Source organism: Chiloscyllium plagiosum, chromosome 25, assembly GCF_004010195.1.
Source record: "Chiloscyllium plagiosum isolate BGI_BamShark_2017 chromosome 25, ASM401019v2, whole genome shotgun sequence".
Taxonomy (NCBI): domain Eukaryota; kingdom Metazoa; phylum Chordata; class Chondrichthyes; order Orectolobiformes; family Hemiscylliidae; genus Chiloscyllium; species Chiloscyllium plagiosum.
In genome coordinates, this window is record NC_057734.1 from 46,475,225 (window position 1) to 46,490,134 (window position 14,910).

The window sequence follows — 14,910 nt, forward strand, 5'->3', positions numbered from 1 at the left end:
ATACACAGACAGAAGAGTTGATTCCAGACGGCAGGTGATGGTGACTGCCCTTCACATCAGTGGGACCTTGAGAAAACGAGTCAGTGGGAATAGGGGAAAGATCTCTGTATTGGTTGGATTTATATCAAGCACAAAGGAAGATAACTGTTGTTGCTGGAAGTCAATAACGTCACCCCAGGACATCTTTGCAGGAGTTTCTCAGTCCTGTATTGTCCTTCGCGCAAACATCTTCAGGTGCTTCAATAGTGACCACCTCTCTATCACAAACTCAGGAGGTGGAATGACACTTCTGAATTCCCCCCTCATCCAGTTTCATGGGATGGGGGGGGTTGGGAGTGGAGGTGGAGGCTTATCATTGACCAGTAATACTTGATGTGATTTTTCTTTGATTTGATAGCCAAAATTCTTTTTGCCTACATATGAGACTTGCAATTGAACTCTGTAGCATGTCAGTCCCTGAGTGTGATTGATATCTCAAATGGTGGTTAGAGCCTTAAAATAACCATTGGATGCAAGAATTGAGTGGCTGGATGCAGAGCTCCAATTCATCATATTTTTTAATACGTAAATCCTAAGCTCTGAAATTCCCTCCCTAACCCTCCCCTTTTTTTTGCGTACTTAGTTAAACCATACTTATTTCAGAGAGTTGTACTCTTAAAATTGAGGCAGTAGAGAGGATGCAGAGAAGATTTACAAGGATGACGTCAGCAAAACCTGCATATTCGTATTAAGAAAGTGCATGTTCCCCATTCTTGGAAAAAGCAGGCAGAGGGCTTACCTGATGAGCATGTTTAAAAGTTATCAAAAATTGGCATGGGATATTCTTCCACTTCAATTATACATTCAGATATAGGTACAGTAAGATAATGTCGGCATAACAGATAGGGTGATGAAGACGGCGTTTGGCATGCTTGCCTTTAATGGTCAGTGCATTGAGTAGGGATGTCATGTTGCAGCTGTGCAGGACATTGGTTAGACCACTTTTGGAATAGTGTGTTCAATTTTGGTCTCCCTCTTATAGGCAAGATGTTCTTCAACTTGAAAGGGTGCAGACAAGATTTAAAAGCATGTTGCTGCGATTGGAGGGTTTGAGCTATATGAAGAGGCTAAACAGGCTAGGGCTATTTTCCCTGGAACATCAGAGGCTGAGGGGTGACCTTATATAGAGGTTTATAAAATCATGAGGGGCTTGAATAGGTGAACAGCTAAGGTCTTTTTCCCAGGGGAGGGGAGCCCAAAACTACAGGGCATTGGTTTAAGGTGACAGGGGAAAAGATTTACAAGGAACCTGAGGGGCAAATTTTTCATGCACAGGGTAGTGAGCGTTTGGAGCGAGCTGCTGGAGGAAGTGGTGGAGGCTGGTACAAATACAACATTTAAAAGACATCTGCGTGGGTAGATGAATAGGGAGGGTTGAGAGAGATATGGGCCAAATGCTGTCAAATGGCACTAAATCAAGTTAAGAGATCTGGTCAGCATAGACAAGGCAGACAAAGGGTCTGTTTTCATGCTATACAAGTCTATTACTCTATGATATACATATACTCTTCACTGATCCTCGTCTTGCTGGTGGAACACAATAACTTTAAATAGTGACAGAATTGAACTTCTCAGTGTTGATATGAGGAAGATCATGCAGCATGATCCAAAATGAGGCAGAAAACCTTTGAAAGTAAAGGTGCGGATGAAACAAACATGAAGTCATCACTTTCTCCTGAACACTTCTGGTGATCTTGAAGAACACAGATTTCCTTATTTCAGCACAATATTCAATATAATTCTACATATAATTTGATTCAAATGTTAAATGTTAAAGCTGTAAAATATTTTACAAATCTAGCTTTTGATAGAAAATGTGAGATAATGAACACTGTATCAAGAAAATATGCAAAACACTCATCTTAATTGTTTTGTAAGTGAGTGATAAGAGCACGAGCAGAATTCCGCTTTCAGAAAGCAGAGGAGGTAACTTTGAAGAGTTGACTGAATTTCTTTAAGTAACAACTTTGTCCTTGCTCTCCAGTACAGAATTGGAGCATATTCTACAAGCAAAGATGATATGAGGAAAGATTTTTTGCAATTGCATAACATCCCAAAGCAATTTATAGCCAAATAAGTATGCTTGAAATAAAGTAATGCAGAAAATGCAGAAGTCAATTTGCATACAGCAAGCTCCTAGCCTCATTCCTGATGAAGGTCTTTTGACCCAAACGTCGATTTTCCTGCTCCTGGGATGCTGCCTGACCTGCTGTGCTTTTCTAGCACCACACTCTAAGCTCCTACACAGTTATATGATAATAATAATAATAATAATAATAATACATTTGCTTGTAAGGGTGAGCTGTGGGATGGAGTTTGGCCAGGCCACGAGTCTGAGCTCCTTACTCATTTTCTAATATCTCATTTCAGTGAGGGGGGGAAAAGGGAATTGGGGAAAACAAAAATCAAGACTATACCAAGTTGGCACACCAAATCTACAACATAACAAGATCTGCGGTTTTATTTATGCACCATATTAAGGTCTTCTCCTCTCAGGCCCTTTCATATAACCTCATCAGATTTCACCTCTTGTGCTCATCCAGTTTCCCCTTGCATTCATGGGTGCTATTTGCCTCAAAACACTCTTTGGGGCAATGTAGCAAGTTTCATATACTAACCAGTCATTGGTAAATAAGTTACCAAATTTCCTACTGGATTTATTTGTGACTATATTGTTTAAGCCCAGAAGTATTTTCTTCACATTTCCCTTGTGAAGTCCACCATTTCATTAGCCCCGTAACTTCTTTTCTTAACCTAAGAAGAAACAGCCCCAGTCAGCAGCAATTGAATAATCACTCAATTCTTGTTTTATCTGTGAATCTTTTTGGCACCTTCTCCAATAACGCTATAGAGACCAGATGGTGTACACTTATCCAGTGTGGTCTAACCAATACTCAGATTGCACCACTGCAGTAATGTTGCGTATTACTTACCCAAAAGGTGATTTTTTAGAATAATACTGAGTTCATCATCTGGCAAGTATGCACACAGCTCCCCTAAACAACCAGCTGAGGCCATGCGTGTTGCATCCTGAGAGGAAGAGACAGGTCATTAGGAATTATATAAACTACAGGATAGCAAAAAATCAATTGCTGGTTACTCAGTCAGCAACATCAGAGCACGTTATTTGTCATATTTCTCGCCCTTTGTAATGCGATATATTCAGCAGATCACACTACTCTGTGAAACTGACTTTGAGGCCACACAAGTATCACTTTCATGCAAGAGTAGATCACTTGGTCTATTTATTGCACAGTAGTGAGTGAATCTAAATATGTGAATGTACTGTTTCCATACCTCATCATGTCCCAACATTCCCAATAACAGAGTGGTGGTATTTTTTCGGATTGTTCCATCTACCTTGGCACCAGCACCCTGAATAACAAAACGCAGTGCCTGAAGAAGGGTCTCTCTGAAAACAGAAATAATATTTGTAATAATGCAGACTAGCTGAACTCTGAAAATAAAACCTTCTCTGCTAACACTTACGTTCAGATAATCAGAAGATATATAAACCCTGAATAAAGAGGATACCAATTGCTCTAATGGTCTTCATTAGAAGACAGCAGACAAAATACTCTTATGCAAGGGCTCAAATGTAACAGATTATCAGGACGATAACTAAGTGCTCTTCCTCATTTTTTGTACATCATTGCTCATGCAAATAAATAGTCACCTAACCAAACAGTGTCCTTTAAGAACTTAGCAACTTACAGTCATATTGATCCACAATTCATTTATTCATCTCTCAGTCTCAATGTATCGATACACTGTTTCAGATGACTACAAACTTGGATTTAGATTAGATTCCCTACAGTATGGAAATAGGCCCTATGGCCCAACAAGTCCACACCGACCCTCTGAAGAGTAACCCACCCAGACCCATTCCCCTATTCTATATTTCCCCCTGACTAATGCATCTAACACTATGGGCAATTTAGCATGGCCAATTCACCTAACCTGCACATCTTTAGATTGTGGGAGGAAATTGGAGCACCTGGAGGAAACCCACGCAGACACGGGAAGATTGTGCAAACTTCATACAGATAGTTACCAGAGGCTGGAATCGAACCAGAGTCCCTGGCGCTGAGAGGCAGCAGTGCTAACCACTGCGCCATTATGCCGCCCCAGTGGCATGGGTTATTTTACAATTGCTCCAACATTTCAATTTACCCCTCTCCTTATCATATCGATATGTGCTCATGCACAATCCTAAATGTTTGTACTGATCTTGTATGCAGTATCGGATGCTCAATAGAGGAGTGTCCTAGTTGTCTTCACTTCTATTTGATTGGACATTTCAGGCTGCACAAGAAATCAGTTACACCTTGAGCAGTAATACAAATAAGGTTTCCAAAGGGACTCACTCTCCCTCTGATTTGTGATACATACCTCACACTAGAATCATCTGCGCTTCGCACAAGATTCAGAAGTTCAGTAAATAGCGGGTCCACTTTGGTGTGAATAATGATCAGATTCCCAAGAGCCTCTGCTGCTTTCAGGCGGACAGAACGATTTGTATCAGACAGCGCCTTTGTGAAAGTAGTTTGCAATTGTGGAAGGAAGGGCTTCAGGGCAATTCCCACCTATACACAGCAAAACAGAAAAAGAAGCATAACAATTAAATGAAAGCTGGAAGTTGTACTCCAGTTAACATACTTATGGCGATTATTAGACTATGTTGTACAGGTAGCTCTTCTATAACGCGACGATTGTGTTCTTGTGCAACCCTGTGTTATAGAAAAATCGCGCTTTAGAAACAGTGCTTGAAATGTTGGTGATGTAATCGTGTTACAGCCAACCCACACGTTAAAAGTTCGTGCTTTAGAAACAGTGTTCCCAATTCATCAATCGCGTTATAGCAAATTCACGTTAATGATACGCAGGGAACGACCTGTATACCCTTCAAAGAAACTTTACAATGCTTCAGTACTAGCCAATATGTGAAAAGAAGAATGCACAGTGGAGAATAAGATCATTGAGGAGCTGAAGACATCACAAAATCTGGAGGCTACTCTTTTTATTAAAGATGTTTTAACAGAGGATGGAGGAGGATCAGGAAATTATTCCCTGATGCTGGTAGAGACAGAATTCCTCATTGCATTTAAAACAAAAGATACTTTGGCATGCATTTTAAGTACCATAACCTACAGGACTACATACAGAGAGCTGAAAAGTAACATTTGACTGGATCTCCATGTGCAAGCTTGCATGGGAAAAGATCAGCAAAGTCATTGTGAAAGTGGGGTGTTTGTTAAGAAAGGCGGTGCGACTGTTATAACTCAGTCAGTGCACTCTGGGTACCAGGGTTCCTTTGGCACCCCGAATCCCATTTTGGGAAGCCCCGTCTTACACCGTGTACTCTTATCCTACAAAGAAATCTGTGCCATTTTATGAAGTGTGCTTTTGGAAATCAAACCAATAGCACATCTATAGGTTCCCCATTATCTAGCTTGCTTATTATTTCTTCAAAAACCAATAAATTAAACATGATGTCCCTTTCATTAAAACACATCACCTCTACTGGATCACAATATAATTTTTTCAGCATTCTCCAAAATCTCCTTCATTATAACAGAGGTTAGGCCAACTCATCTACACTATTTTAGTCCTTAACTCCCTTATTTCTTGGCTCTATAAAGAATCTGTTAAGCTTAAAGAATCTGTTCCAAATACATCATTGGCCTCATTTTCCAGACTATCTTTGCCAATCTACATGAGGATTAAAGTTACCCATGATTATTGCAGTACCTTCTTCCAAACTCATTTATTTCTTCCTGTGTATCATGCCCTATGGTGCAATTACTGTTAGGGGGTCACTGCCACAGTGAATGTTTACCTTTCCCGTTCCTTCTGTTTTTACAAACTAGCTTTTTCTCAAATATGACTTTATTATACCATGAAGAGTGTTCTGGTGAGTCATTTTGCTAGGATAGTCTAGGAGGCTTTAAACTAAATTATTGGGCAGCAGGGATAATGTGAGAAGAGATGTAATAGCAACAAGGTAATAAAACAGGGTAGTGATTTGAGAATGATAGCTAGAGTATGGCAGCGAGTATAAACTAAAGTGTGCACCACCAGACAAGGCCAGGGATTGCAAAACTACTACCATGACAGAGTTAAAGTCTGGGTATTTTAACATGTTGAGCATACACAACAAAATGGAAGAACTGTTATCAAAGGTCAAATTAAATATGTATGACTTGATAGCAATATAGAGGTACGGTTGCAGAGACCAAAGGTGAGACCTAAATATTGAAAGATATTTGACATCGAGAAGATGGGAAGCTAGTAAAAGGTGGTGGCAATTAAATTAATTAGTACATTAGTGAGAGTGAGCTAATTAAAGAAATACAATATCTTAAAAAAAAAGGTGGATGGCTAGTGCAATCATATGCAAACACCAGAGAATTTCTAACAATACAGGTCGTTCTGCTTTAATGCGCATTTCATTAATGTGAATGCACTATAACACGATTGACAAATTGTGGACACTATTTCTAAAGCACTAACTTTTAAAGCGTGTGATTCCAACCCCATTAGTTTAAATGGTGCTGCTATTATGCGATTTTCTTATAACACGGGATTGCGTCAGAATGGAACTACTGCATTATAGCAGAACCGAATGTACGTAAACTTTTTAAAATGTCCTGTCAAATCTAATAATATATTTGATACAATTATTTGTGGTTGTACAATAAGTTTATATTAACGAGGTGAGGGAAGTGGAGTGGGAAGAGTGTTTAATGATTCTGAATGATTACAACGTGAATGACATGAGGTCATTGCTCCTCTATTCCTAAAGAAAATGAGGGAGAGAGAATTGGGTCTTCAAGGCAGAAGCTAGAATGATTTAAGAACAGCAGGAGATAAAATGTAGTGTGGCATTTGCTGACTTGACATTAAAAAGGAAGCACTGAGTATATTCCATGTACTTGAGCACACTCAGTTTGTTGGAAAGAATTGGATAAACATATAGATGACAATGTAATAGTGCAGGTTAGATGGGCTTTAGTTTGGTTTCACAGGTCGGTGCAACATCAAGGGCCTGTATTGTGCTGTAATGTTCTATGTTCTAAGTCAAAGACTGTCCTCTGCTGTTGTAGACTCCACAAATCAATGGTAACAAATGCAGCAATCTTTTAAGCTTTAGAATTTAATACAAATACATTTTTGTAAGAATATGATACAATATAGTCAACATAATCTCAGAGAGAGAGACACAGAGAGAGAGACACAGAGAGAGAGACACAGAGAGAGAGACACAGAGAGAGAGACACAGAGAGAGAGACACAGAGAGAGAGACACAGAGAGAGAGACACAGAGAGAGAGACACAGAGAGAGAGACACAGAGAGAGAGACACAGAGAGAGAGACACAGAGAGAGAGACACAGAGAGAGAGACACAGAGAGAGAGACACAGAGAGAGAGACACAGAGAGAGAGACACAGAGAGAGAGACACAGAGAGAGAGACACAGAGAGAGAGACACAGAGAGAGAGACACAGAGAGAGAGACACAGAGAGAGAGACACAGAGAGAGAGACACAGAGAGAGAGACACAGAGAGAGAGACACAGAGAGAGAGACACAGAGAGAGAGACACAGAGAGAGAGACACAGAGAGAGAGACACAGAGAGAGAGACACAGAGAGAGAGACACAGAGAGAGAGACACAGAGAGAGAGACACAGAGAGAGAGACACAGAGAGAGAGACACAGAGAGAGAGACACAGAGAGAGAGACACAGAGAGAGAGACACAGAGAGAGAGACACAGAGAGAGAGACACAGAGAGAGAGACACAGAGAGAGAGACACAGAGAGAGAGACACAGAGAGAGAGACACAGAGAGAGAGACACAGAGAGAGACAAGGAGACAATAGGCCATTTAGCTTGACATCTGTTGGATGGAATGTGTTAGAATTGATCATTAAACGGATTATAGCTCCAAACCTAAAGAGTTTCAAATTGGTCAAGAAGAGTCAGCATGTTTTGTTTTGAGAAAGAAGGTCTTGTTTAACCAGTTTATTGGAGATTTTAGAAGGAATACACAATGCAGTGAAAGGGAAATCGAGCCTACAGAGGTACAACTTTTGTTTTCCAGAAAACATTCAATGAAGCATTCAGCAAAGGTTATTGCAAAAAAGTATCACGATATGGGAGTAACATGTTAAAATGGACAGAATATTGGCTAGCTTGCAGAAAATAGGGAATAAGTATGCATCAGTCTTCATTGAGTTGTCAGGATATGAGGAGTGGGTTCCCTCAAGAACCTGGGCTGGGGCCTCAACTTTTTACTATTTATATTGCAATGAAGAGAGTGAAAGACTTGGCAAGTACACCGAAGGTTGGAGAATTTACAAAGTAACATTTGATTCAGAACAAACAGCACTCGCTGAGTTGCTATGAGATAAAAATACAAATTTGGATTTAGCCAATCAATTTAAATTATATCTCGAAAAATATCAAACTCCAATCCAATTTGAATTTAGTATATTGAGCGTTTTAAAAGCCAATGGCACAATCTAATGCTTTGGAGGTATAAGACCAGGGAAAATTGAACAGTTGAGAGGAGAACTGCCAAACCCAGCATGTTAACAGACTGCTTGAAAAACAGCAATCTTAAAAGTACCTTTTCAATCAGTAACCTGTCATGCAGAAATTCCTAAGAAGAAGAAAAGAAGACACAAATATCTGAATAGAAGCACGAAAGCAGCCTGGTTTAGAGATAAGAAGTGTGGTTTTGTCAATCTCAATTGGGAGTTTTATCGGACTAGTATATAGAAAGGAAGGTAAAAGATAGGTTAGAGGAATAAATTGTAAATCATGGTTAGTTAATTATACTTTAGAAAATAAAGATATTAACTTTTACTTTAAATAGTTCTTGGTCACTCGGATTTTTACAGATTACGGCACAGGATAAATCTTTTCTGTGTTGCTGGTGTAAATTAAGCAGGAGGGTTTACCCAGTGTCGTAACAACATCAATGACTTAGACGAGGCATGACTTAGCATGGCAGCTAAATTCACAGATGAGAACAACCTAGGAAGGAAAGTTTGTTGTGAAGGAGGCATAAGGAGTTTGAAGATAGAGATACTTGTTTGAGTGGCCAAAAATCTGGCAGATGGAGTAAACAAGTGCTATTTTGGTCACTTTGGTAGGAAGAATGTGGAGTCATAGAAATGTACGGCACGGAAAAAGACTCTTCAGTCCAACTCATCCATGCTAACCAGATATCCTAAATTAATCTAGTCCCATTTGCCAACACTTGGTCCACATCCCTCTAAACCCTTTCAATTCATATACCCATCCAGATACCTTTTAAATTTTGCAATTGTACCAGTCTCCTACCACTTTCTCTGGCAGTTCATTCCAAACACGCACCACCCTTTACGTGAAAACGTTGCCCTTTAGGTCCCTTTTATATCTTTCCCCTCTCACTCTAAACCTATGCCCTCTAGTTAGGAACTCCCCCAACACAGGGAAAAGACTGTCTATTTATCCTATCCATGCCCCTCATGATCTTATAAACCTCTAAGATCATCCCTCAGCCTCCGACTATTCAGCCTCTCCCTATAACTCAAACCCTGGCAACATCCTTATAAATCTTTTCTGAACGCTTTCAAGTTTCACAGCATCCTTCCTATGGGTAGGAGACTAGGATTACACACAATATTCCAAAAGCGGCCTAACCAATGTCCGGTCTGGCCGCAACATGACTTCCCAACCCCTATACTCAATGCACTGACCAATAAAGGAAAGAATACTAATCTCCTCCGTCACTATCCTATCCACCCGAACCTGTACTTTCAAGGAGCTATGAACCTGCACTCCAAGGTCTCTTTGGTCAGCAATACACCCTAGGAATTTACCATTAAGTGTGTAAGTCCTGCCCTGATTTGCCTTTCCAAAATGCAGCACCTCACATTAAATTTCCAAATTAAACTCCATTTGATCAAGATCCCATTGTACTCTAAAAGCAGAGTATTATTTTAATGGAGAACGACGGAGGAATTCCAGGGGGCAGAGGGACTTCAATGTTCCAGTGAACGAGTCACAAGTAGTTAGTGTCATGCATGTACAGCACGTCATCAAAAAGGCTAACAGATGCTATCCTTTATTAAAAGGACTGAACGTGAAAGAACATTGTGCTTCAGTTTTATAGGGCATTGTTGAAACCACATTTCAAATACTGTGTTCAATTTTGGTTTCCTTAAGGAAGAATGTAAAAGGACTGGAGGTGGCTCATTAGATTAATTCTTAAAATGGAATTTATGAGGATGGATTCAAAAGGCTGTACTTGTTTCAGCTGGAGTTTAGACGAGTGAGGGGTACATGACTCCAATATATAAGATTAGAGATTTATTATTCTCAAAGAGGGTGGAGCAACTTTGGAACACTCTGCCTCAAAAGGTATGTGGGATCATTAAATTTTTTTTTTTTTAAGGTTGACGTAGGTAGATTTATGTCAGGCAAGGGAGTAAAGGTTAGAGGTTATCGGAGGGAAAGGGAACGTGCAATTCCAACAATCTGGATCTTACTGAATGGCAGAAGAGACTTGAAGGATTGAATAGTCTATTTCTGCTCATATGCATCTCATACATCTTTAATATCCTCTTTCATGTATTAGCTATAGTTTATCTTCCTGGTCCAAATATGGAATTTCTCATCATCCTCGGAAATATTCAAAAGTAACATTATTTGCTTTCTGTAACAGCTTCTTCGTTTCTTATAACAACAGCACATTCTCTCTCAACATATGGGATTAGATGGTGACTAAAATGGGGAGGCGTATCGCGCACACTCCGCATTTGAGACTCTTGTTTTTACCTTGCTAAGCAGCAAACTGAGGGTTTCTAAGAGAGCCACTTTCACATTCCAGCTGAACCGGTCACCTAGGATACGGATTAGAGGTCCAGTGATGTTAACTACAGATGGTCGCAGCGCCTCTGCGGATGTTAGCTTGATAACAAGGCCTAGGGCCTTAGCAGCCTCCTCTTTTTGCTCAGGGTTTCCTGTCAATACACCCTCTCTCAGAACAGGCAGGATCGAAGTAACACCCTGCAACAAAACATTATGTTGATACGAGACAACAAACATTTATTTGCTACATCAGTACCCTGGTCATGCACTCAACTTATTTTGATTACATTACCATATTTTACATGACCAAATGCCTCTCTTCGGATTTAAACATGGTACCCTGCATTGTTCCATGAGAATGAGTGCTAAAACATGACAGGATTATATACTGAGATTTAACTAATCAGGAGGAAAATCACAGTAGTCTGATTCTTGAACATTCTGCCCATGAGCCCCATCTCCAGTGTTTTCCCCTCTCAATGCCCTATTCCTTGAAGTTATGTAAGCAGCTTCATTTTTGTTATCAATTATCAATTCCCAGGCCGCAGTTATCCTTGATTGATCTTTCTCCCCCTGCCAGATTCCATTCCAAAATATTGATGCAGCAACTCACAATTCCCCAAATTTCTCCACTTCTTTACATGTTAAAAATTTATTTCTGTGCAGCTTTCAGTAGGTCCTGTTATTGTGCACTTCTCCAGTGCACACCAAATATATAGTGATAAGCAAACATTTCATTTGCATTCATTATTCTAGGAGAATTACCCACAGTATATCTGGAGTTAACTGAATACAGCCCATTTCCCATTCATCACTGTGGCTCATGGTTGCACTGTTGCCTCTGCATCATAGGTTCAAGACCCACTGCACGGCCATAAGTATGAAATCAAGACTGCGAAACTGAGTATTACTGATAAAGTATTGTTTTACAAATGAGATGTTATTTGGATGCGTTGGTTGTTCTCTTAGATCAATTCTGAAGTCCTATTTTGAAGAATAGCAGTGAGCTTTGTTGTTTAACCCTCAATCTACTTCACGGAACAGATCAGTTTGCTCACGACCAGTGTTTGTGGCAGTGTGGCATATGCAAACTGGCTGTTGCATTTCCAATGTTTGTGATAGGGATGACTCTTTGTTGGCTGTAAAATATTTCTGGATGTCATAATATTGTAAGAGATGCTCTGTAAAGTTTCTATCTCATTTGCAATAATGGAATGCATTAACTTGACCCCAGCCATAAATTCTCATACCTTCTTGGGAATGCAGAATCCTAGCAGATGTTCCCCTTTGGTCTCAGCAGCTGCTGCACGGATATCTCTGTGCAGATCATCCACAAGTGATAACTGGCTTCCAGCATCCAATTTCTATTGGGGGTGGGGGGAGAGAAAGAAAGTTACATAAATTTAAAAGTGCTAGCCAGTAGAGTTTTTCTTAAAATCCACATTAAAATGCCAAAGATATAGTTTCAGTAGAGCTTATGATTTTAAATTAGGTTTTTCTTCATGGTGAATACTCCACTGGAATACTGAACGGACCCAGCAGTGTGCCAAAGGTGATTGATTAATTCTCTGGTCATTGATGTCCATTATAAAACTTCAACATCAATATAAATACCTCAGGCTTTAGCAGCTACCATCCACATAGACAGATAGTTAGTACCTTGGTTATTGCATTCAAAGCATCCCAACTCTCATTCAGGACAGTCTCATCTGTGTCATTGAGCAATCTGATCAATCCAGACATCAGGTTCCTGACATGGGCAAAATAGTCAACTTTGGTCTTCGAACAGTAAGCGTTGATGATTGTTGCTGCAGCTTTGCGCATCCCAACATCTGGGTTCCTCGTTGCCTCCAGCAAATCCTCTAGGATGACCCTTTGACCAACCTCATCCCCCACAGACAGAATCACTGAGTGACAATTAGCCAGCTCCTACAGGAAAGGAAAATATCTCATTAGGTGGGATGACAAAATGTTGAGAGCTATCACAGGCACCAAAGGAAAAGGATAGGAAATGTATCAGCCTATCATGGGACTACATTATGAACAAATTCCTATAGCAACTGCTATGTTATTAAAGCTGTTTGATAAAATGGGTTAAACCTGTGTGTTATTAATGGGGCTTCTTTTGAAACCTTTAGATGGGATAATGATGTCCACACAAGAACCTTTAAAATAATTTTGCTATGCAACTGAATGACTACATAAAGTAAGTCCCAGAACTTGCAGAACTGTGGCTCTATGGAAACAAGCCATGCATTTGCTATTCACTGACAGTGGCAGAAGATTGCACCATTTGTGTTACCTTCCTACTCTCTCTCACCTCTTCCTCTTCGCTGGTTCCCATCTTGTTCTTCAGTGCAGTCATCACCGCAGGCAGGATCACATTGAGGTGGCGAGTCAACGCATCGCCTGCCACCGAAGACAAGAAAGCTAGCACCCGGGTGTTAACTGGTGGCGTTATAAGCTGCAGAGAATAAGAGAAATGGGTGAATGAAAAAGAGACTTTTTTTGGTTGTGTAAGCTTCCAAACTACTGTCTGTACTGATAGGAATGGGAATGCCCAACTGTGCCAAGCTTTTATTAAATGCAGAAGTTTCTGGGTTGGAGTAGAGACAGGAATCTAGAATCATAAGAATGGATACAGCACAGAAGGATGTCCTTAGGCCCTACAACCTTTTACAATTTATATAAATCTCAAATGGAAAAACTGAAAATATGGTCCTAAATTTGTTGATGACAGATAGTTAGGAAAGTAGTGATGATAAAAGGAGGGTATATAGATTTGGACAGAGTAAGTGAGTAGGTAAAGACCTGGCAATTGAGTATAATGTAGTAAAATGTAAGGTTGTCCATTTTGACAGGAATGCTTTTATATAAATTATCTAAATAGTGAGAGATTACAGATTGTTGAGATGCAGAGAGACCTGGTGCCTGAATTTGCGAATCTTAAAAAAGGCTACTATGCACACACAGAAAGTAATTAGGAAAGCTAACAGAAAGTGAGCAAGTGAAGACTGTAGATGTTGTATACAACCTAAGCAATGTCCTATACAGCCACAACATGACCGCACAACTCCTTTACTCAGCACTCTGACCAATAAAGGAAAGCATCCCAAATGCCTTCTTCACTGTCCTACCTACCTGCGACTCCACTTTCAAAGAGCGATGAACCTGCACTCCAAGGTCTCTGTGTTCAGCAACACTCCCAAGGACCTTACCATCAAGTGTATAATTCCTGCTCTAATTTGCTTTTCCAAAATGCAGCATCTCGCATTTATCTAAATTAATCTACATCTGCCACTCGTCAGCCCACTGGCCCATTTGATCAAGATCACATTGTGCTCCGAGGTAACCTTCTTCGCTGTCCACATCTGGATAGTAGTAACAGGATAGGTCAGAGTCAGCATGGATTTATGAAGGGGAAATCATGCTTGACTAATCTTCTGGAATCTTTTGAGGATGTAACTCTGAAGATGGACGAGGGAGATCCAGTAAATGTAGTTTACCTGGACTTTCAGAAAGCTTTTGATAAAGTCCCACATAGGAGGTTAGTGAGCAAAATTAGGGCGCATTGTATTGGGGGCAAAGTACTAACTTGGATTGAAAGTTGGTTGGCTGATAGGAAACAAAGAGTAGTGATAAACGGCTCCATTTTGGAATGTCAGGCAGTGACCAGTGGGGTACCGCAGGGATCAGAACTGGGACCACAGCTTTTTACAATATATGTTAATGATATAGAAGATGGTATTAGCAATAACATTAGCAAATTTGCTGATGATACTAAGCTGGGTGGCAGGGTGAAATGTGAGGAGGATGTTAGGAGATTACAGGGTGACCTGGACAAGTTAGGTGAGTGGTCAGATGCATGGCAGATGCAGTTTAATGTGGACAAATGTATGGTTATCCACTTTGGTGGCAAGAACAGGAAGGCAGATTACTACCTAAATGGAATCAATTTAGGTAAAGGGACAGTACAGAGAGATCTGGGTGTTCTTGTACACCAGTCAATGAAAG

At 40.2% G+C, this 14,910-nt stretch overlaps 1 protein-coding gene across 1 annotated transcript in view; it reads right to left on the reverse strand.

Moving 5' to 3' along the window:
- Positions 1-14,910, reverse strand: part of gcn1 (GCN1 activator of EIF2AK4) — a 128,719-nt gene that overhangs the window by 9,813 nt on the left and 103,996 nt on the right. The window contains exons 48-54 of the mRNA XM_043716089.1: positions 13,217-13,360; positions 12,556-12,825; positions 12,147-12,260; positions 10,864-11,094; positions 4,432-4,625; positions 3,337-3,451; positions 2,973-3,069 (exon numbers count right to left, since the gene is read on the reverse strand). Coding sequence (XP_043572024.1) covers positions 2,973-3,069; positions 3,337-3,451; positions 4,432-4,625; positions 10,864-11,094; positions 12,147-12,260; positions 12,556-12,825; positions 13,217-13,360 — 1,165 coding nt within the window. The remainder of the gene's footprint in view (positions 1-2,972; positions 3,070-3,336; positions 3,452-4,431; positions 4,626-10,863; positions 11,095-12,146; positions 12,261-12,555; positions 12,826-13,216; positions 13,361-14,910) is intronic.